Below are 22644 nucleotides of genomic sequence, written 5' to 3' on the forward strand. Positions count from 1 at the left end.
ACCATTTGTCTTATATGTTTTAGTATTTAATTAACTGAAGACATTTTTTATACTTTTAGAATCATTTGTACATGGGCTTCACCATTTTTCTTTCTCTCTCTTCTCTTTGTTCTTTGCACTGATGTTTTCAGAGGTTACATTTTGTCAGTTGTAACTATGTTTGTTGTATGTAGTGATGTCTTGAACCTTTGTTAGGATTCAGGCTTAAGGATAACGGCTTAGAGTGCATCATAGGGACGCTAACCACAGGTTTGTCCTTATAAATCAATACAAAACAACACAGATAACTGACATTTACAGCATTAAACCTAATCTCAGGAAGGTCGATTTTACTCTTAGAGAAAAATCATTTATCATTATATAGAAGAGCTTTTGTTTGCAGGGTCAATTTTCAGTCAGGGCTGCAGTGCATCGGTGCCACATGTCAACTAAGGTTGAAAAATAAAGAAAAGTTTTTTCGCAAGCAGATGTTTCTCAATTTTATTTAAAAAGGAATACGTGATCACGAACAATGCGGCAACTACAGAAGGCCCTTCATTTCTTAAGTAGAAATGTTACAGAGCCTGTGAGATCATTAGAAGTAAAGAGACATCACATCATTATTTTACTGCATGCAGCACCTTGTCTTGGCCTGCCTCTGAACACTGGATTGTTTCCGAAGGTGTCAAGTAATGAGGTTTCAACATACGCCACTAACAAGGTACATACACGGCACATACCTCTCGCAGACCCACAGGCAAAACCGTGGAATAGCAGATTTACATAAGGTCTGGAAGCATTTTGTTTGGTACCAGATCATTACAAAAAAGACACCGTGGTGATAATAGCATCTTATCACTCAACCAATCCTCAAAAACACAGAAATGTCATTAAAGGGGAGCCAGTGGCTAATTGTTGGATGAAAGGAAGAAGGTGCATTATAGCAGAGTCTAGGCATCTCAGCAAAGAAAGTACAGTACGGCTGATTCTAAGTAATGAAAGTACGCAATGGCTGATTCTAAGCAAAGGAAGAACAGTACAGCAGATTCTAAGTAATGAAAGTACGCAATGGCTGATTCTAAGCAAAGGAAGAACAGTACGGCTGATTCTAAGTAATGAAAGTACGCAATGGCTGATTCTAAGCAAAGAAAGAACAGTACGGCTGATTCTAAGAAATTAAAGTACAGTATTGCTGATTCTAAGCAAAGGAAATACAGCCTGGCTGATTCTCAGCAAAGTAATAGCCTGGCTGATTCTAAGCAAAGGAGTAGAATATTGCTGATTGTAAGTAATGAAAGTACAGTATGGCTGATACTAAGCAAAGAAAGTACAGTATAGCTGATTCTAAGCAAAGGAAGTACAGGCTGGCTGATTCTAAGCAAAGGAGTAGAATACGGCTGTTTGTAAGTAAAGTACGGTATGGCTGATTCTAAGCAAAGAAAGTACAATATGGATGATTATAAGCAAAGGACGTACAGTATGGCTGATTCTAAGCAAAGAAAGAAAAATATGGCTGATACTAACTAATTCAAGAACAGTATGGCTGATTCTAAGCAAAGGAAGTACAGCCTGGCTGATTCTAAGCAAAGAAAGTACAATATGGGTGATTCTAAGCAAATAAAGTACAGTATGGCTGATTCTAAGCAAATAAAGTACAATATGGACGATTCTAAGCAAAGGAAGTACAGTATGGCTGATTCTAAGCAAAAAAAGTACAATATGGCTGATTCTAAGCAAAGGAGGTACAGCCTGGCTGATTCTAAGCAAAGGAAGTACAGTATGGCTGATTCTAATCAAAGGAAGTACAGTATGGCTGATTCTAATCAAAGGAAGTACAGTATGGCTGATTCTAATCAAAGGAAGGACAGTCTGGCTGATTATTTGCCCTTTTCACAGGTTAATGCAAGAATCCATTTTAAAATCAGCTGTTGGGTCTTCAAAAGCTTACAATGTCTGGCACAAACACGCAGAACATAACATCGAAAATACACTTCAAAAACAGCACTAGGATCTAGGACCAAGATCTTGTGCAGCCACAATAACATTCTGAGGGGAGATGTGACAGAAGACAATTTATTTTGTACCCAACTTATAGAACAACTTGCCTGGTCAATGCAGAGAACATTTGCTTTGTGTGAGAAAGTTATTTATTAGTTAAGGTGGATTGGTGTCCATCACAGGTGAAAAAGGTCACTATCCTGTTAGGTTTGGTCAAAGTTTTCACTAATTTTAACTTGAGCCCAATTCCTGGTAGCTATGGGATAGAGTAGACAGTCTTAACTTAAGGAAAATGTGTGAAAAGCATTTAGAAGCTCCAAAACAGTTAACCCCTTCACTGCGGGGCTAATTCCACCGCTGTGCTGGGGTTGGGGGGGTGCGCACAGCGCCCCAGTGCTCGTAACAAGCTCAGCACGTCACGCTGCACGGTGGCGCTGTGCTCATGACGAGCTGAGCTCGTCACCGCCACACCCGTTTCTTTGGAACGCTCAGCACAGCGGGGTAATTAGCCCCGCGTGCGAGCGTTGGGGCCGTTATGACGAGCTCAGATCGTCATGAGCACACGGCCACATGGGAGGGATTAAAAAGTCAAAAACACAACACAATAAAAATCTAACTCCAACTTATAACAAGCATTGAAAATGCAATCGGTCTCGCCTTTAATTAAGTGAAAGCCATTTGCTTTGCTAATGGTATTGTATAGCAAAGCAAATGGCTTTAACTTAATTAAAAGCGAGACCTATTGCATTTTTAATGCTTGGTTTTATTTCAATGAGATTAGCCAATGAAGACTATTATGGGCAGAAATCCCATGGTCAGTTGCACAAGGGCAAAGAGATAGTGCTGGAATATGTACAAACGGAATAATTTAAAACTAAATGACTCCGTTAACACGACCCGTCGCAATCAATATACCAAGATTGTTAAACATGCCCCACTTAGCTTGTAATAAAAAAACATGTGGATGGAGTGTGAAGTTTCTAAATCGACGCAACAATGAAACAGCTGATTCCCTGACTTGCCAAAATTAAAATTTTCATGTTAGAATGTACAAAAAGAAATGTGTTTCCCATGCAGGAGAAACGCTGCACATAATCAGTTTGCTGCTGAACCACATTTTAAAGTACTTATCTCGCACGATCACGGTAGGAGTGACCCATGACTGTAAATTGTGAGGGGTTTGACAGAGTGTATTTTGAGCGGGGTTGTGGAAAGGACGGCCTCCCTGCGCGATTCTTTAAGACAACATGTGAATTTCAATTTAATGCATGTAATGTCCTTTTGACAACATGTTGACTCCGGACACAGGAGCTGTTGTTATTGATTAGACAGCCTGTGCAAGAGCACAAACAACTTTCGGAAGGTTTCCCCTCACCTCACTCCAACCCTCTAAAGCGAACCCTCACCGCACCAGACGCGTATAGCATGCGCATAGAAGTGACTCACGAGGCACACTGCAGTTCCTGGAGCAGCCGAGCAATCCTGTGCCTCGCCGCCATGGCTGCAGGAGTGCTCTGACGGGACTCTCCTCCTGTGCCAAAGCTCAGCTCCGCCCCTGACTCACACAGGAGCACTACTGCCCCCGAAGGCTATTGGTATACTGAAACACTGAGTTTATCGCCCCAACTTAATTTATTGTCAAAAATCATAACGGTTAATAGTTTATTATATTGTCTAACTTTGTTGATAGTTCTCCTTACTAGTGCAGACATTTTCCTAATAGATTATCAGCATTTGTGTTCCAGTGTTATTGTCCTTGTAAGTGCTTTTAAACGCAGGCTTTTCACAGTCAAAAAGTGCCAAAGTGACGTTTGCAGGGTTTGAATTAAAGTTTTATTTCAATACTTGGACGCTTGCAATCCCTGTATAAAAGCCAGTTACTAAAGTTCTTGTTACAGAGGACTTGTTTAGTCTCTAGGCACCTGGTTTGAGACATGATGTAGATGATCAATTGGGATCCTATATTCGTACGCCGACGACACTCAAATTATTTTTTTTGTCTTCCACTAAGGAAGCTGCCATATCTTCCCTTCAGCTAGGACTACGTCGGGTGTCGGAGTGGATGTGTTCCAATCTGTTGAAATTAAATGGAGACAAGACCGAGGTTGTTATTTTAGGCAAACACAAGCATCTCTGGGGTCCCCAACATTGGCCCCAGGAAATGGGTCCTCTTCCACAACCAGTTACCCAAGTTCGGAATCTTGGGGTTATCATTGATAACAACATTTCAATGCGGCAACAGGTGGTCAGCGTTGCGGCAACAGGTGGTCAGCGTTGCCGCCACCTGCTTCACCATCTTAAGGTGGTTGCGGAAGATCATCTGGATGCTCCCTGACTCCACTAAAAGAACTGTAGTCCAGGCACTTGTCACCTCTCGCCTGGACTACGGTAATGTTCTTTACCTGGGCGGAAGTCAGGAGGTATTGAAAAAGCTCCAGGTGGTCCAGAATTCCGCAGCCCGCCTCCTATGCCACGTCCCAAGGAAAATCTCCATCTCTCCCTTCCTTTGGGACCTGCATTGGCTCCACATTGACACCCGCATTAAATTTAAGACCCTGTGCAGGAGCATTCACAGTGATAGAAGACACAAATAAAACTGACGAAGAGAAGGGGGAGAAGGGAGGGTAGTGCGAGCAGAGGAGAACTCTTCTAAGGCGGGTCAGGTTTGCCCACTTCACATTCTTTATGATTAGAGGAATCATTCCCGTTCAAGTGGGGGGTATTTTAGTTTTCTGGCTACTGCCTTGAATCGATCCCGCTAAATGGAATAAAAGTGTGGGTAGCCATGCACATCCCATTTGGGTGAGCTAACAAAATAAATGAAGGGCTGTGAAATGGATGAGCAATTCGCTCCTTTTGAGTAGCACAATCAAACTCTATCTCAAACATATAGAACCTAAAATATAGTTAAAATAGATGAATTCTTTTTAGGTCACTGAAGGAGTACAACTGTACGATAAACTTGATGGTTAATGGGCTCTAACTGTGGTGTGCTATGTCTTTAAAATCAAACAAGAGACCGCTCCTGTCTACCTTCAGGAACTTATCCATCCATATGTCCCTGTTCGGCCTTTACGTTCGTCCACTCAAGGTGATTATGTAACACCTAGTTTCAAACTAACCAGAATGGAGGGACGCACATTCTCATGTCTCGGACCTAGACTTTGGAATTCCCTCCCAAGTTCTATGAAACAGGAATCTTCCTAACTTAAGTTTCGCCGAGATTTATTTTATTTTTTTATTTATTTTTGGCGATTTGTTAAGCGCTCAATTACCCGTAGTCTTTAGACCTGGCTTTTCTCTCTGTGATTGGCTCTCCGTTCACTCAGTCTGTAGTAGTGGACATGCCTGCGCCGGGAAACCCCGTCAAGGGTAGCTGTGAGCATTATAAAGTAAATTAATAATAATTATAATATATCGGATAAAGTACTCCTTGCCATATATTATATGGGTATAGCAAGCACCGAGCGGTTCCTCGACCTTAGAAAGAAACTCTGCCTTAGGGCCCTGCATAAATATCTAACAGCTTTTTTTTTTTTTTTTTAAATATATTCTTTTCTTTTCACAGGAGTAGACATCAAAACATTCATTTCAAAATGCTCCGATTAAAGGTGGTAAGAAATGCAGATAAACATAGACCAAGAAAACACATAAGTTAAAATATCTCAGCCAGTTAATTCATCACGAAAACGTACCCCATTGAACAATCAAAATTAATAAAATATGCTATTCTACTTATATCCATCATATAGAAACAAGCATTTGCAATGTAATCGGTCCGATTGCATTGCAAATGGTTAGGTTTAAAACTGAGCGCGGCGCAGCTTCATGGACACCGCGCTCGGTTTCTTTATATATTTCTTAACTTCAACACTGAGCACGGTGTCCTTGAAGTGGGCACTGGGCTCAGTGCTAAAGTTAAGAAATATATCAATAAATCGAGCGCAGTGTCCGTGAAGCGGAACCGCGCTCAGTTTTGATGTAAAAAAAAAAAAGTGAAAAAAAAAGTCTCGCAGAGCGTTTCCCTTGCGGGAGCGAGCAGTGGCACCATATGTTTGCATGTTAATTACAAACATATGGTGTCAAAGCTCGCTCCCGCAAGGGAATTGCCAAACGTGCACGCATTGCAATTGAAAGCAATGCAACGCGTGCACGTATTTAGGCCGAAAAGCGAATCCATTCCAAAAGGTCTTTTTCCTATGCATCGCATGCATGTTGCGTAGGTGAGACCTAAAAATATAGTAACATTCAATTAACAAAATTGCGCCAAAGCAACAAAAATCCAATAAGGGACTCAGGAGATAAATTATTTGATGATTTAAGAGAAAATTGCACTAAGAAGCTCAAATCACAAAGTGTGGTCAGTGGTTGTAGTAGACCAGGGCCTTAGGCGCAATTTGAAGCTGACCATAATATAGCTGGGGGTTGGATATACCCAGTGGATTAGCCCCGCCTGGAAGGGGTGAAGTTCAAATTCCTAATCTGAAAAAAGACTTTGTAGTTTCTCTGAAGAAAAACTCTTCTCCACATGGTGACAAACCAGAAATCCAGTCCCAAGAAACGGAACTGCCAGTCGGATACTTGTCGCAGCCGGTACCCTTGAAACTCTGGAGCAAACATTTTGAAAAGGTCCCCAAACTTCTGTTGGTACCAAAATGAATACAGAAGTATACTTCCAAAGTCTCCAGGACCTCAGGGGGAGCCCTTCGAAACTCTCAGGGTGTCGGACAGAGGGCAACAGCAAAATACAGTCCAGGCCCCGTTGCCACGGATTAGCTGGGATTTTTCACAGGAATGCCCTTTTCAGCTTTTTCCTGTTTATGGAGCCACCCAAAGGTTCAGCTTTATGAGCCCTGGAGATCATTCTGTGTTTGGATTCCAAGTGGAAGGGGCCTCTGCCTGTCTTTCTCACAGGTCACAGCTGTCAAGTGCAGCCTGTTCAGTCCACGTGGTATCCAGCAAGTCAGGCAGTGTTCTCAGAAAGGCTGGGTGAGGGTCGAGCTTTATAGAGCTCAGCAGCCTCTGAGCAAGGGACGCTCTAATACACTCACTGTCCTACTCAGAGTAATTTAGTAAATGTTCCCAGGCTCGGACTACCGACATATGCAGTAGTTCCTGTATGCTCCATTGCAAACAGTCCCAAAACGCATTGTGTCAGGACAAATCCAAGATGGCCATTCTCTTCAACCACACTAAACTTCAGCTCGGAGGCTAAGGGTGTGAGAGAGGAGGGTACTATGGTAATCCTAGTGTCTTCCCAAACCTACCACTAAAATCCTGTTTGAAGCAGCCACTGTACCCACAACAAATTCAGAGACAGAACAAAGTCTGATAAGTCCAAAGCAGGGACTTTTCAGCATAAATTCGAAGATACAGAAGAATTGCCCTGACATACTGTTTGATCTCTTTGAAAGGCACAACACTTGTACATGTGCTTCAGACACACCTATCATGCAGATTTGATAGTGTGGTTTCAATCAGTGTGGCATAGACCCCATCCTGCATTTTCTATTGAGCTCAGTGGAGCCATCGCTCCACATTCAGGTCAGCCTATTGTGTGCTCCTGGAAGGAATTTCAAACTTCCTTCTAGGCTGAACACAAGTTGGGGGTTGGCAGAGGTTAATTTGCATTAGCATTCTGATAGTTCAGGCAGGTAAAGGGAAACTTTCTAAAAGTAAATTTTCCTTAATATTTATTATATTTGCCAAGAATGTAATTTCATTATTGAATTGGATTTTCAATAACTAGTAAACATGGTGGTTTAATTATTTTCTAGCTGGTAATCTTCCCAAGATACAGTATTAATATTTTAATCTGCAGTCTGGTTTTCTACATAGGGCAGCTTGGCATGCCACAGGGAAAATAGCATTTAGGGCCCGGTCATTGTTGGGACATAACTTTAATTTTCTACATCTTCTTTTAAATATCATGAGCCCTTCCTTGTGGACTACAAAGCTTCTACATAAGTGGTGTAATAATATTGAAACGGGAGTCTTTTACCTGTTAAAAAGGATTATTTAAATAGTTGTTTTAACAAGTTGCACTGTAGGTTTAAGCTCCAGCAGTAAGGCTACAATATTGAAAAATATCTTGATTATCACAGGTGAATTATGTTTTTTTTTCCAATCTATGGTGGACTTTCCACCTTAACCTTAAAAAAAGGGTGTGAGGCAAAAAGTATGCTTTTGGCCTTATATAGCTTCCCTGTATTGTTTCTGGGTCTGTAGTTTAATTATGATTGCCTCAAAGGTAGATTTTTGAAACATGCATCATCCCTTCCTCGCTCTGCAATTGTCTAGGTGTCTTATGCTGAACTAGCATTTTTTATTCACACACTAATGCCCAGACCATATTTTGTTATGCTAATTAAATGAAAGCATAATATCAATTGATGGGGCATGTTTTTCGTATCTCTGTATGGATAATTACACATGGACAAGCTCCTACAATCACTTGATTGATGATCAATTACCACGTATGTCCTTGATTTTGTATCAAAGATTAGATCCAACTTTAAAATAAACAAGACACTTTTAAAATAAACTGCTTTCATCAAGTTCAGTGGTCAGAGCTGGAACTATGCCTCGGGTACAAAGTATTTGCAACAATGGGCACACTTTAAAACCTTTGTAGGAGTCAGTCAATATTTAACATCTAACATCTTAACCCTAACCATAGGCTTTTATTATTGAGTATGTGGCTTGGGCTAATTATATGTGGTATATGGAGTGATGGTACTTCTGACTGTGATCTGAGCAATATTTCTAATCTTACCCAAGTACTGTTTATTTGTTCAAAGTTTTATGGCACAAGGAAGTCTGTTTTGTGATATTTATACAACCTTAATTCTATGAGAACTACTAAAGATGCAATAGTTTCCACTAATCACAACTTAATTTGTTTTGTCTGTAGGATCTTATCTGACACAGCTACCAACAATTTTATAATGTACATGTATTTTTAATGTTAATTGCTATATTCTGTGTGATACCTTTTTCTCAATGTTTATATTAACATTATAGTCCAGTGGTTCTTAACCTGTGGTCACAAGCAGACTTGGAAGGTACGCGACTGCTTAGAAAATGGACCAATTTATAACAGATTAATAAAGTGTATATAATTAAAGAAGCAAAATGTACAACAGAATTTTTGCTTTAATAATGTGAATACATTTCAAATTTAGAGGATAGCATTTAAGTTAGTACCCTCAAATTTATTTGTGGGAGCAGTGCATGTGCATCAAACAGAATATACTGTAGACAGATGAGTGGCCTCAACTGAATTTAGAAAAGCTCCAACCCTTTTATTAAAATTACAATTTTGTTTTTATATTTGTTTGCAAATTATATAAAATATTTAATAATTTATGAATTTGTTTGGTGAATGCTTGTTTCTGTATTTTTTGGTATACTGTTATGCAGTTTAAATCAATGAAAATCCTCAGGCCGGGGTCTCCGATTGCCAGTAATGACTCAGTGGGGGTCCCCAGATTCCAATATTGTTTAAGTGGAGGTCCACAGTAGTCAAAAGGTTAAGAACCAAAGCAGTGACTTTTGATGTTAAGAGGGCAAGAGAAAAAAGAACCCATCTAGTAGCTGAACTGCACAATATGAAACCAAAAAATCTGGGGTCAATTCCGGCTTCCTCGCTTGAACAAATTCTGTGATTCTAGGCAAATATTTTATATCATTGAGTCTCTGTTTTCTTCACTTTTTTGTTTGAATCGGTTTATTGTAGTTTTTTCTTACATTTTCGTACAATACAGCAGCAGGACAAGAACACCATGCTTTATTATCACAAATGAAGATAAATTCAAATGCATGCTTGTGTTTGACTTAACAGACTATAATGTTGCTCCATTATAATAAAAATCTACGACACATATGGGGAGCACACAACTGAACAGTCTCTGAAGTCAGTAGTGGAATTGCCACGGGAGAAAATAATATTTCTAAGTTTATGTTTTAAAGCTACCACTTTTATTAAATGCCTCTCAATGTAGTGACATAATCTGAAGTATAAAGGTAAAACACATCCACAAGTAAAAGAAATGCTTTCGAAAGCAACGTTATCAATTTTTTATATGATGTTTATTGCATTATATACAGGCCACATATTTTTATCGCTCAGCTTGTACACAGGCTTATAGAGTCAACTCGACCTTGCTTGGTGCTAGTTCCACTCTCCCTGTTACTATGTTGGCTTCCCACCTCTACACAGTCTGCAGGAACAGTGATTTGTTGTCACTGTTTATACTATCAGACCAATACCAACTAAGAACTTATTAGGGGGTGCTCCACCGCATACAACCCCCCCCCCAAACCTACATCCCTGTTTTGTGTTCCCTATCCTACTGATGGGTTTACTCTACACTGTTACACTTCCTGTGTGCAGATTATTCACCTCATGAATTATTTTAGCTTTCACATTGTGCCAATTTGTCTGATTAAGTACCGTCTCTTTCAATTTTGATCAATGCATGCTCAGATTGGATTCACAATATCACTGTATCCGCAGACGGCATGGTCATTGTAATATGGAAATGTTCCCGTACTCAAGGACGGTCCACACAGATCATCAGCTGCTATATTAGACGCCTCAGGTCCTCCTCATATCTGTATCCACGTACAGTTAAGCGGTACTTTCAATGGCATCCCACACAGGCTGGATGTCAAAAGTTTGAAACATAATATGTGCTTGTCCCTGCAGTAATACACTCATTTGCCTACCCTTGCACAACTTCACAAGACTCCTGGTCTTGCTGTGTGCACACATATAACCTAAAACGTTCAATTTGCATCTATGGAGGGGTATTATTAATTGTTGGATGGAGATTTCCAGATTTTCTGAGAGACTTTTAGAAGAAGCATGAATAAAGTTGTGTGATAGACAAAAATAGAACTAGAAGTAAAACTGGAATGAACAGCTGTCAATACTAACGCCATTAACAATCTGATATATGTAGCAACGCTGTTATTGAGGTGAACACATTCAGGGGGCAAGAACAGTGTTAAGCTTCAGAGGATTAACCATCGATCTTGTACATTGCTAGCAGGAGATTAAACTACAGTGATGGGAATGGAATGAGCTGAGAAAGCATGAAGAGTCCATGAGAGATCCTTTAGTAGAGATGTAGCCAAGAAAAAGAGAGTATGCTGTTCCTTAGATGGGTATAGAGAGGAGTAACAGAATATGATATATGGTATTATGACTAAAGGGCATCCAATGATTCGTAGGAGAGGAAGGAGTAGTTTCTTTTCTGTAACTCCAGTTCTGTAGTAGGGGTATCTCTGGTATAGTCATAATCTAGTGAATAGTCCCGCCCATGTGCGTGGACCCCGGAGCAATCAAAAATAATCTCTTAAAGTGTCGAAAAAATGCAGAACTGCACAGACACTTAAGAGAGAATTTAAAGACATATAATGCAGCCTATAAACAGGCTACACTGTCCAGTACTTCAACTAGAAATTCCACCAAAAATCCACAAACAGCAAAGCCTGTCCAGATTTCCTTTGCCCTAGCAGCAAAAACCCTCTGAAATGATAGAGAGGAAGGCATGGACAGACAAGCCCCATAGGCTGCCATTATGTGGCTCAAAACAGGGTACTGAGCCTTTAAGAGAACTTTCCAGAACTTCACAGTATCCCAGAATGCACTGCAGGTCCCTTTTACTTTCAATTCTTTTTGAAGGCGCAACACGCCAGACCTGTAGCATTCCTTACATGAATATCTCTTCACCGGGGAGGAGGGCGGGCGCTTATGACTATAACAGAGATACACAGAACTAGGACCAGAGAAGCGTGCAGCCGCCAGCAGACGTAGAGGGAACAAAGACTCACGCTACTGGGGCAAGACTTATGCGCCTCTGGTCTAACGCAGCGCATTTGAAAATTAAAACGCTGTGCAACAAAATTAATTTGACGGTACACTGCCATCCAACCTAACAGATCGCAGGTACTCTGAACCACAAGGCCAGAATAAAAGCTATTATACAAGGAATCATTTTTGTGTCCAGACCTGAATCACCTTACCATAAACTTTCAACACGTTACGGATAAGGGACAATTACAAAGACAAAGCCCGAACGTTGCTCTAAGACACTCTCGGCCCAATCAACCACGCCACCATAGAGGAAGATCATTCTAACCATACAGATCGGTCTCTCATACCAAAGAGGACCATATGTACACCACAACAGAAATTGATTTTTTGTCTTGATAAAGGTGGATAGAATTCCAAAAGACCACCGAAACGCGTCGACGCCTTAATACAGTGTGATTCGTGGCTCAAACATCGTTATTGATACAGTATTACCACATATGTACATTACATTGTCCCAAAAGAGCATCAGAACACACGCCTTGTATTGTACAAATCATATGCCTTACTGTTTTTCTGTCTGTTTCTAGCAATATTGCGGGTCAATATTGTTTATGTACTGTTTTTTTATAATTCCTATTTTAACCTGTGTTAAGCAGTTTATTATATTTTCTGCTTTTTTAACTTTACTGTATACAATAAATTTTGCTAAATTTTTTACTCCAGTTCCTTAAAAAATTTTTTTCTCATTTATAGTGTTTATGTATATGACTTTGTTCAAGGGAATTGCTTTTTTATACTGGTTGGTGAACCCTATTTCCCTTGACTCTCGTTAAGGGGTACCTCTCCTATTTTAACCTATAACAGAGATACAACTAAAGAGTGATAGAACAAAACACCACTTACAAGGGAGACTCTTGACGTGGTAAAAAGCAAACAGGAAGCGAAGGAGAACCAAAAGTAGGTTGAGTAAGAACCCTCACTCACCACCTAGTGGTGACATGCTTCATCACTGGGTTCCCACTGGAAAGACCTAGCGTCTTTCCAGTGTGCTACGACGCCTGTTTTATAGCGGAGCTGGTTGTTGTGAGTGTTGAGGGTGCAGACAGAAAAACCAAATTGTGCTAAGTGAGTGCAAATAATTAAAAAGTGCGTAGTTGTGACGGTAAACTATTTTATTCAAAGTCCAACCAGCACTGGTTAAAAACAATTTAAAGTGGAAACATAGGGTGGGTCTCAATAATTAAAGACACCTAGTCCACTGAGTGAAAGAAATGGTCGACATGTTTCTGCTGTGGGTGAGCCCAAGTCGCTCAGCTTTCGTCAGGACCAAAGAACAGTGATCCTCCGGTGGTATGCACGCACTAAGGTGCACCCAGCCGTGAGGAATAATATGTGAAAAAGTATAAAATATGAGGAAAATTGTTCCAAAATATTTGCGGCTAAAGCCGATTTTGACCCAGGCAGCCAATTGCTGGGGTCTGTACTTTCAGAGGACGACAGTCTCTCCTCATAGGCAAACGCGGTGGAGGGAAAGCTTCACGTTGCGTATATTCACGCTGACGACTCCCCGCCTGGGACCTAATTAGTCAACAGCGCTCCGGTTAGTTCTATGTCCGTTATTTATGCATTTTCATATTTCAACATAAAGTGCATGGTAACAAGTGCCATCATCACATTCAAATAAGAAACTTAGGCATGTAACTACCCATTCAGTAAATCAAAATAATTTTCCAGCTTTCAAGACATAGCATAAAATATAGATATTAAAGATGCAATCAAAACACACTTGATATATAAACTATATTATTTCATTGTTGTCCTAGGTATAAATAAATACAAAGATATAAGCATTCCCACACTGATCAATGTTAAAAGAGACAAAGTCAAACAATCTGACACAACTGTTCCATAGCTCAGGATGTTACTAAGGTGGCATAGATACCTGTGTTACTTGTTTTTGTTTATAGCACACCAGTGCCCTCATACTTACCCTTACTGAAATCTTTGGGATCGAGGGAGAGGCTGTAACCAGGAAGTGTCTCCAGGAGAAGTTTATAGCAGGCCCTCCAGCCCGGGTCGGATATGCTTGGTGCCACGCATTGCATCGCTGCCACGCGTTTGAAGAAGGCGGACTTTCTGTGGAAGCCAATGAGCTCGTATAGCTCAGACAGGATGCTGTACCGCTGGATCTTCTCCTCTTCTGAAAGCTTCAGCACAGAAAAATAATCAGGAACAAAGTTAAACCTTCTCATTGAATCTACACATCTCATAACAAGTATTCAAAGGAGTTTAGACTATTAGTTGAAAATGGTATAAGATACTTCATTCATCAGTACCTCTGTAGACCTACAAAACTCCAGAATGCAACACTTCTCAAAACAAAGTCTGAATTGAGTTACAGGAATAAGAAATAGTGAACAGTGAAGTAGTGTGGCTCACTGGTTAGAGGCGGCAGACCCGAGAGCAGAGGACGGCCCGGGACCAGGGTTCGATTCCCGGCGCGGCAGGTTTCTGGACCAGGGTCAGCGGACTCGATAATTCTCTCGCCTCGGTGCCCACTCTGATCAGCGATCACACTCGGCAACTCTGGGCATTAGCTTGCCTCATCTTCACTAACGGCCCCACCAGACCGCCGGGGATGCCTGGTCTCACCCTGGAGATACCCATTAAGGGACCATCTCTCAGGGAAGCCAGGAAGGGTTTCGCAGCGGTCGAAGCGCCTTGGGACCCTCCGGGTAAGTAGTGCGCTATATAAATGCCTATACATTTACATTTACATTTAACAGTAGACCCACTGTGATCCTGCATAATCCAACATCCCTTAGTCCCTGCATAATCCAACATCCATCAGTGCTACATCCATTGTGCAGTTCACCTTCACAACATGAAGCCTAGGGTGTATGGTCACTTTCTCCGGTGACTTTATTATACTCACTATTTTATACCTACATTATATATTACAAGGTATGGGGGAACATATATGCATCAAATGTTGCTCCATTTCTAGAATGCTCACTTTGCCACTGGATTCAAGCTAGTCTGACTGATGACGGCTGATTAGCCAGAAATCGGTCCCAGGATGCTTGCTTCCGCTCCAAGGAAGACATGGCTTGGCAGTTCGGGCTGGACTTAGGCACAGGGTCAGACTGATTTGCATATGGCCATGTCTGAACTGGGTTGGTGGAGTGAGCTAAAGAATGATGATGGATTAAACCCAAATCAGTTGACTGGGGGTGAGTGTTTGCAATGTTCAACACTCCGTCCATCATCCCCTTTGGTACCATTTCTAGAATGTCATGAGAAAACCCCCAAGTAATTGCTTCAATAGAAGACCATATTAATGACACATCTGTGCTTTGGTCACAATCACAACGCGACACACCAAACTAAAACTAAAGTCACTTCCTTTAATTGAGATTTTAATTTATTATATTGTACCGCAGTTGCAATGAAGCGCATTAGCGGATGGGCAGCACGCTACACGATAGGGTGTGCTTGGTTGTAAGACTGTTGACTTGTAGTGCGGCCTATGTGAGAAGTGTTTCGATGCCTTCCGTGATGACCAGAGTAAGGTGACATTGCTTGCTGCGCTTCCGCGTGTACTGGAGTGTCGACTGAGGGAAAGAACACACAAGCTTTATATTAATTTACTGTTTCACGTGGTTGGTAGGGTGTGGGTTATAACTGAAAGCTATTGTAGGGTTGTGAAGTAAATCTGCTTTCTTTTAGCAAGTTAGCACGATAACACAACATTAAGTTTCTTAAACATAAAGTGTGGCCAGTCGTACCACATGTGAACAACTTGTGGAGTACATGTGTGAAGTTCTACGTAGTCACATGAAAGTAAGGTACTACATTTTTACACTCCATGATTAAGAAAAGCAAACTCACCAAAAGGCAATAATGTGTTTAATGGCGCCCTTGGTTACATTGACAGCGATATCAGACAGAACAACTGTCTTGGGGAGATGGGGAAATGGACATTCTGCAATTAGCTCCAATTGAAAACTCAAAAGGTTGCAGATTTTGGGGCTTCCCAAACTAAGGTGCAGTCTTGTGTCCTTCACTGGATCAAACCAAACGCCTGCATACAGAATATGACAATGAGTCCATTCAAGATATCTTATTCTGTAAATAAATAACTACAGGAGTTAAAACAGATCCTTTACAAGTTCACGAACAACTGAAAACTGGAATCTCAAATTATGCCACTTACAGAAATTTGCTATAAATTCAGCTATAAGACTGGGTTGTACCATTAATGACTGGTTCTCACAAAACAATCTTTTCCCTTAGAGATTTTCTGACAAAACTGGTCCAGGCCCATCAGGAATGACCATGATCGTGCATTGCAGCAAAGACAGGGATTTAAACAGGCACCTGAAGCTTTATAATGTAAAAATATTTAAATCCACGCCAACTAGTACTGCAACATGGTGAAATCAATACTAAATGCTGAACTGTGAAATATACAATTACAAGATCCACAATGCAACACGAAACTAATTAGAGAGGAATGGTTAGTGATGCCCTGGTACACACCTGCAGGACGTTGCTGCCAGTTTGCTGGCATGTAGGGGCAATCCATGTACCTAAAATGGTGGATACAGGGGCACCACCTTCATCTTACAACCAGGATACTGAACAGGAAGCTGGCTTCATTAGTCACTTAGGATGACAAATCAGAAGATTTCAGGATTGCTATCCTTAAGAAGGTCTGAGTTTCTGGACTGGGGTCCAGTTTGCCTTCCAGAATTTGATCAGTTGTAGGCAGCTGATGATCATATGCAATGGTGCGCAAGTTGCACTCTTACTTACAGTGTCAGCAGGCAGGAGAGGGGAGAAGGTGGTTTTAAGTAGCTTTTCTTGCATTCATATAGGAAGTACTGAAGGAAGTATGGGTAGGGGCCTTCAATGGGACTCCTTATCATGACAGTTTACTTTTGTTATTTTGGGGTTTGCAAATTTGTTGTTTTAGGGATTCGTAAATTATTAATGCCTTTTAATTCCATCCTGATGGATTACAAATGAAGGTTGTGGGAAAGCCTGTGACAGCAGCAGTGCACTATGTTGTTTCTATGATTCTTTTTCTGTCCCTCCCACCCCAAAAAAAATAATTTAATCATAGGCGTTTGCATGCTGTGGCTTTCAGTCAGCCCTCTTCGTCCATTGGTATGTCCAGGTGTCATTCACATTTTGCTTCCACACAACAGCATAGAGCAATGGGTAAGTCCAGTTCATTCACTGACTCTCCTACACAGTGAGTGACAGCCTTTTTACCGCTCATATGCGCACAGCTGCTTGAAAATGAGTTACATCGTTCTCAGGGCAGGTGTGCCTGGGCTGCTGCTCACTCCTTTATTTTTATGTATGTTTGTCAATGTTTTAGCATATTGATATATATATATATTTTTTTTATGCCCACTTGCCAATACCAGACCAACTGGCTTTGCCAGTGCTTGATTAGTATTAGGCCCACTGTCAAGATCTTTTTTTGTAGATACGCTCTTTACGGTCCGTCAATGGTCTACCTGCTGACGCTCTTTCTTTATAGTATCTCTTTTATTAAGAGTTTTTGAACGATCACTTGAATGTGCGAGCATCTCCTTTCTTAACCTTAAATAATGTACTACTACTTTAAGTTATTCATAATAATGAGTGTTACTTACTTAGTGGCCACTCTAAGTTATAGCAAAACCAGGGAAGATACATATGTCCTCTCGCTTTCTGAGTTCAGATGATGCGCTGTTCAAACAGGGTCTCTTTTGTTACCCAGGAAGTAGATTTTTTTATTCCATGAATAGGGTAGAGCAAATACATGGAATACCCTCCCAGCAAAAAGTAACCACAGTCATGAAGGTCATGCGTTGTGATAGAGAGACAAAAGTAGTAGAATATATATATATATATATATATATATATATATTATAAATATATATATAATAAATATATATATAATAAATATATATATATGTAAATTTTTGCCACTGTAGTCTTCAGTATACGGACGAATATATATATATACACATCAATGCTGCAACAGTAAGACATATAGAAAATCAAAAACACACATCTCTCCCCCTAAATCCCCCCACCTCCATTACCTGAACCCCAGCAACCACTGCTAAGAAGAGGCACGACAATAAACAAAATAGTCAAGCCAGCAAAGGGAAATGGTGCAGACCATCAGTGGGTTCCATCTCAAGGCGAACCCTCTCCCTGGTAGCTCCAGGCAGGGCTTCTTCGTCACTCTGCGCCACAGGATTGTGTGATATGGGTGAGCTCCCTAAACTAATGAGCCAAGAAGGTTATGCTTTGGTTCAAGATTTTCTCAAAATGGCCATCTCTCCCCTCCAGGCCAGCTGAGGGTTTGTCCATTGCCAGCAGCTCCCACATTCAAGTGAGCCATGCTCTGTATTTCAGGGCCTTCTCCTTCCCTCATACTGCAGTGGAGTGGCCAAACATCAGGCCTAGCTCTTCGAGAGTCAGGCGGCCAGCTGCTTGATGCTAGCCATAGGTCCAAACAGAGTTAAACAGGACAGAAAGTAATTTAGAATATGTGGGCGGACTGTCCTTTTCTACTACCAAAACCTATTTTGGTCTTGCTGTGGCTGATTATTAACCCCTTCCATGCGGCCGCGATTCTGCGCCTGTGCGGCAGAATCATGAGTGGGCAGGTTTATGGCGGCCCCCAGCTGTCATCAGCACACGAGCACCGTAGTGCATGACGGCTGGGGGCCGTCATCAGAATGGAAGGGGTTAAAATATCTCATCCAGTGGTTAATTTGTGAAAAACATAAGTGCCGGGGCTCTCCTCAGCTTGCACCAGCCGATTTCTCCTGTATCACTGCCTAAAACATGAAAGTGGGGTGAGGATGTGGTGAAATGGTGCTGCCGCCTTCAGAGATGGAGAACGAGGTTCGAGTCTTAGCATCGGGTCAACATCCTGTGATTCAGCGCAAATCACTTAATCTCACCGTGTCTACCAAAAACGAGTGTGTCCTTGAATTGGTGCTTATGAAACTATAGGGTTGTGTTGATGATTAAGTGCTGGTGCTGAGCACCAGAAACCACTGGCTCAAGTTAAGCACTGAATTCTCATCACTTGAACACATTTTTAATGAATTGGACAAAACTTCCTCCTGGATCCCACTCCCAGCAGTAGTAAAGCATACAGAAAGATGTGACGGGTATGCCAATTTTATCTGGAACTAGGAAACGGAATTGCTGGAGACCAGATCTGAAGTACTGCAGACAGGGACTCCGCATGCCATGTACGCTACCTTGAAATGCCAGGTGTGATCACTTAGGTTCTGTGGATGGCACTCAGAGTATTGCTGGTCTTAAGCGCCACCTGTCCTTGCCGAGCACCCAGAATACTTTGCTTGCATGCTCTCAAAGCAAGCAGGTGCAGACTGTACATCAATGGTCCACGTCATGGGCGGCTCTGGCTGGACAGTGGTCCCTGCTCACGCCTGGGTGCTACGTGTGGACATATAGTAGACAGTCTGGGTGCCACCACAGCTACCAACTGAGAAATGTGATCACTGGCCTACATGCGGCCTATTCTATATATTGTTGGAATTCTAGTGATGCAATGCTTGCACTGACATAACATTGGCAACTCGCAGCAGCTCTAGAATATTAAGTTACTGTTGTCTGAGGACTTAGCCTATAGGACCTGTGGATCTGGCTGCATCTATTCATGCATGCACTCACCCATTCATCCAGCCACATATCCATGCATGCATTCACTTCTTCAGTCAATCGCCCATTAATCAAAACATTCTCACATCCACACATAAATCTGTGAAGAGCCGCTACTTCTTAGAAAATGGGCCAGAATTATTGTGTGTCTGAATATGGTTAATAAAAGTATCCGCAGGCATTAATATTTACTAAAATAGTGTTTGCAAAATATCCCGTATGGAGTTAAATTTCAGTTTTTACCTTAAAAGGAGAAATAATTGTTGTAAAAGAAACCGAGGACACAATATGTTTGTCAAACGATATTTAATTCAAGACCAGTTAGCGACATATTCCAGAGCCCTTGGCTTTCCCAATGCTTGTTCTTTACAGCCGGAACTCCCCATTCATAAGTGCTCTGGCGGCCCGGTTTCTCTTGTGCTACGGTTATTTCATTAAAAGAATTAATAGCGCAAATATGGCCGATCAAATTGTTTACTGCATTCGTGCCAGCCTCGAATGTGCAGCCGGCCTGCCGCGTGGGAGTTGCATTAGCCGGGAAAGAATAACACAACAAAAAAAAGGCAGAGATGTGCGTTTGTTAACGTGGATTCAGGCACAAGCGATCTCGGCAGAGGGAAAATAACCGAACTTGAGGCAAACTTAAAGGACTTCCTAACCTAGTATCCTCTGTACTGAGAGACCATTTTCACTGCACAGCGGGGTCTTTTTCAGGCTAGACGGAGCCAGGCATGTTGGAAAATGCGTCCAGACTGTTTTCAGCGAGCTTACATGTTCACACCTGCCAACTCACTCGGTGGCACGTGTGCCCCACGACATCGGCTCCCATCACACGGTCTCCCGGCGGTGTGGAGTCAATATCACACGTTAAGAGGGAAAACGATCTGAAAACCACTGCAAATAGTGGTTTCCCAGCTCGTTTTCCGAGGCTTTGAACTACCAGTACACCTACAACAGCCTCAGCAAGCTTTTTTTTTTTTGGGGGGGGGGGGGGGTTCAAAAGTGCCTCGAAGATACTTCTCAGTACGAGGCGTCGCCTCTTTCAATTCCCCGCCCCTCCACACATTGTGAAGAAAGGGAAGACTAAAGACCAGGGCTCGAGTCGGGGTACCACGCGGGTGGACGGCGTCCCCCCACTTATTTTACCGGGGGGACACCGTCCCCCCTGCAAAACAGCTGGACTTCACTCTTTGGCCTCTCTGGGACGAGAAGCTCGGCACCTTCCGTGATGACACTTCCTGTCGTGACGTCACTTCCGGTGACAGCGTCCCCCCACTTCGTTTTTTTACGACTTGTGCTCTGCTAAAGACTGTGTAAGAAGTAACGGGAAGGAGGACTGGGGTGAAAACGGGTTCGCACTTTAATCGGGATTCCACGATGTGGTAACTGCGCCACGCAGGGTTTCCCTACATGAGTTTTGTCCACAAAAAAAAAAAGTTTGGGAGGGAGGAGGGTGGGGCGAGGGAAGAGAGTGAGAGTGAAGAGAGTTTGTGTGAGTGTGTGTGTGTGCTATAAACAATCTGTGATCCTCTCCTCAACGGGTAAAAAAACACACATTACGGAGTTATTTTCCAATCCAGTAGTGAACATGCGCAAATATCACCCCACAGTGTCAGTATTTCCCAGGAGCGATATTTCTGCACCAAAGAAGCAGTAGAAAATAATCTCCTACCTACTTTTTGCTTGGTATATTGTTTCCATTTTAATTTTACTCAAACGTGCCCTTGATTATAAACAATATACCGCTTTAAAAAAATTGCCTGTTTCTTGCATGAGCTATTTGAAGCTTAGCTGAACTATGTGGTCTCACGGCTATACTGCTGACTTTGGTGCTGAAGACCAGGGTTCAAGCCTCGGTGTCACGTCCACATCCTGTGATTCTGGGCAAATCACTTGATCACCCAGTGCCTACCAAAAATGAATGTGTCCTTGTGAAACGTAACTGGTGCTCATGTAAAGCGCTCCAATACCTTCGGGTCGAGTTTGCGTTATATAAATCTGCAAAAAAAAAACTGTTAATCCTCGAATTGCATTCACCAATGACTGTGTTGTGGAGAGGGGCGTCTACTCTGCATGGTCAGGGTCAGCCTCAGCCGCTTCGGGGAAGGGAGAGCTCCTGGACCCCCCCTTGCTGGTTACACTGCAGGAGTCAGACTACAACAAGGAGTCAACTTGAAGGGTCTTGTTGGAGCAGAGGTGGGAACAGTGCAGAGTAGGGGCTCAAAGAAGATGCTAAGGAGCGTAGAGGAGGGCCTCGGGGCTTGCTCGCCCTACTGACGGTGTGAGTGGCAGTAACATGGAGGCAAGGTGGAGGAGGGGAGGAGTGGAGCAGATAGGCGACAGGTAAGGTGTGCAGGTGGAAAACGTGTCCTCCATTTAGTTCATTAGTCTGCAAGTCCTTAATGTTAGTCAAGGCACACTTGTTACTCTACTCGGTAGGTAGGTAGACAAGCGTTCAACCACTATTGGCATGGACCATGAAGGCACAATGTGAAAAGTCAATTTTTGACCCTCCTAAGGACATCTGTTTGCCTCTAAGCAGATCTCTGGTGAAGAACCGTGTATACCCTCAGTCTCGGCGGCGGGGGAACCGCCCAAGTCTTCCATACCCTCCTTATATAGAAAAAGGAGACACAGGAGCCTTCGTCAGCAGGAGGAACGTGTTATTAGAATAGCCCGGGCTATAGAACAGAGTCCCAAGCTCGTTAGAATCAAGACAGAGGAGGCTGCTGCTTTACTCCGCAGCTTACAGGCATTGTATACACATTTCACACCTTGAAAAACCAGTTAGGATGGGGGCCTGGCGCCCCCGAGTCAGAATATAGTTACACCATTCTTTGTTCAGGCAGGACGGTGCTGCAATAGATGGTGCAAAAGATTACGGACAGGTCTTGCAAAACAGGATATGCACATGAGAGAACAGACAGATCTTGAACAGCAGGATATGTGAAAGTAACAAGTTCTGGGACAGTGGTGTGACCAAGTCTTGCAAAACAGGTTGGGTGTTTGCAGGAGTTCAGTCCGAGGGTGGTGAGGTCAATTCTTTGTTCCCTTTTTCGAAATTGGCTCAACCACAAGGAGCAGGAAGGGCAGGGTGGTCGTGACAGTTAAGAGTTTCATCAGACATCAGCAAAAAC

At 42.2% G+C, this 22644-nt stretch overlaps 1 protein-coding gene across 1 annotated transcript in view; it reads right to left on the bottom strand.

Moving 5' to 3' along the window:
- The window catches only part of TRAPPC9 (trafficking protein particle complex subunit 9), a 2581727-nt gene that overhangs the window by 2395690 nt on the left and 163393 nt on the right, over positions 1-22644 (bottom strand). Inside the window, exon 8 of the mRNA XM_086966259.1 lies at positions 13791-14007. Coding sequence (XP_086822385.1) covers positions 13791-14007 — 217 coding nt within the window. The remainder of the gene's footprint in view (positions 1-13790; positions 14008-22644) is intronic.

This window comes from Lissotriton vulgaris, chromosome 4_1, assembly GCF_964263255.1.
Source record: "Lissotriton vulgaris chromosome 4_1, aLisVul1.2, whole genome shotgun sequence".
In the NCBI taxonomy this organism is placed as follows: Eukaryota; Metazoa; Chordata; class Amphibia; order Caudata; family Salamandridae; genus Lissotriton; species Lissotriton vulgaris.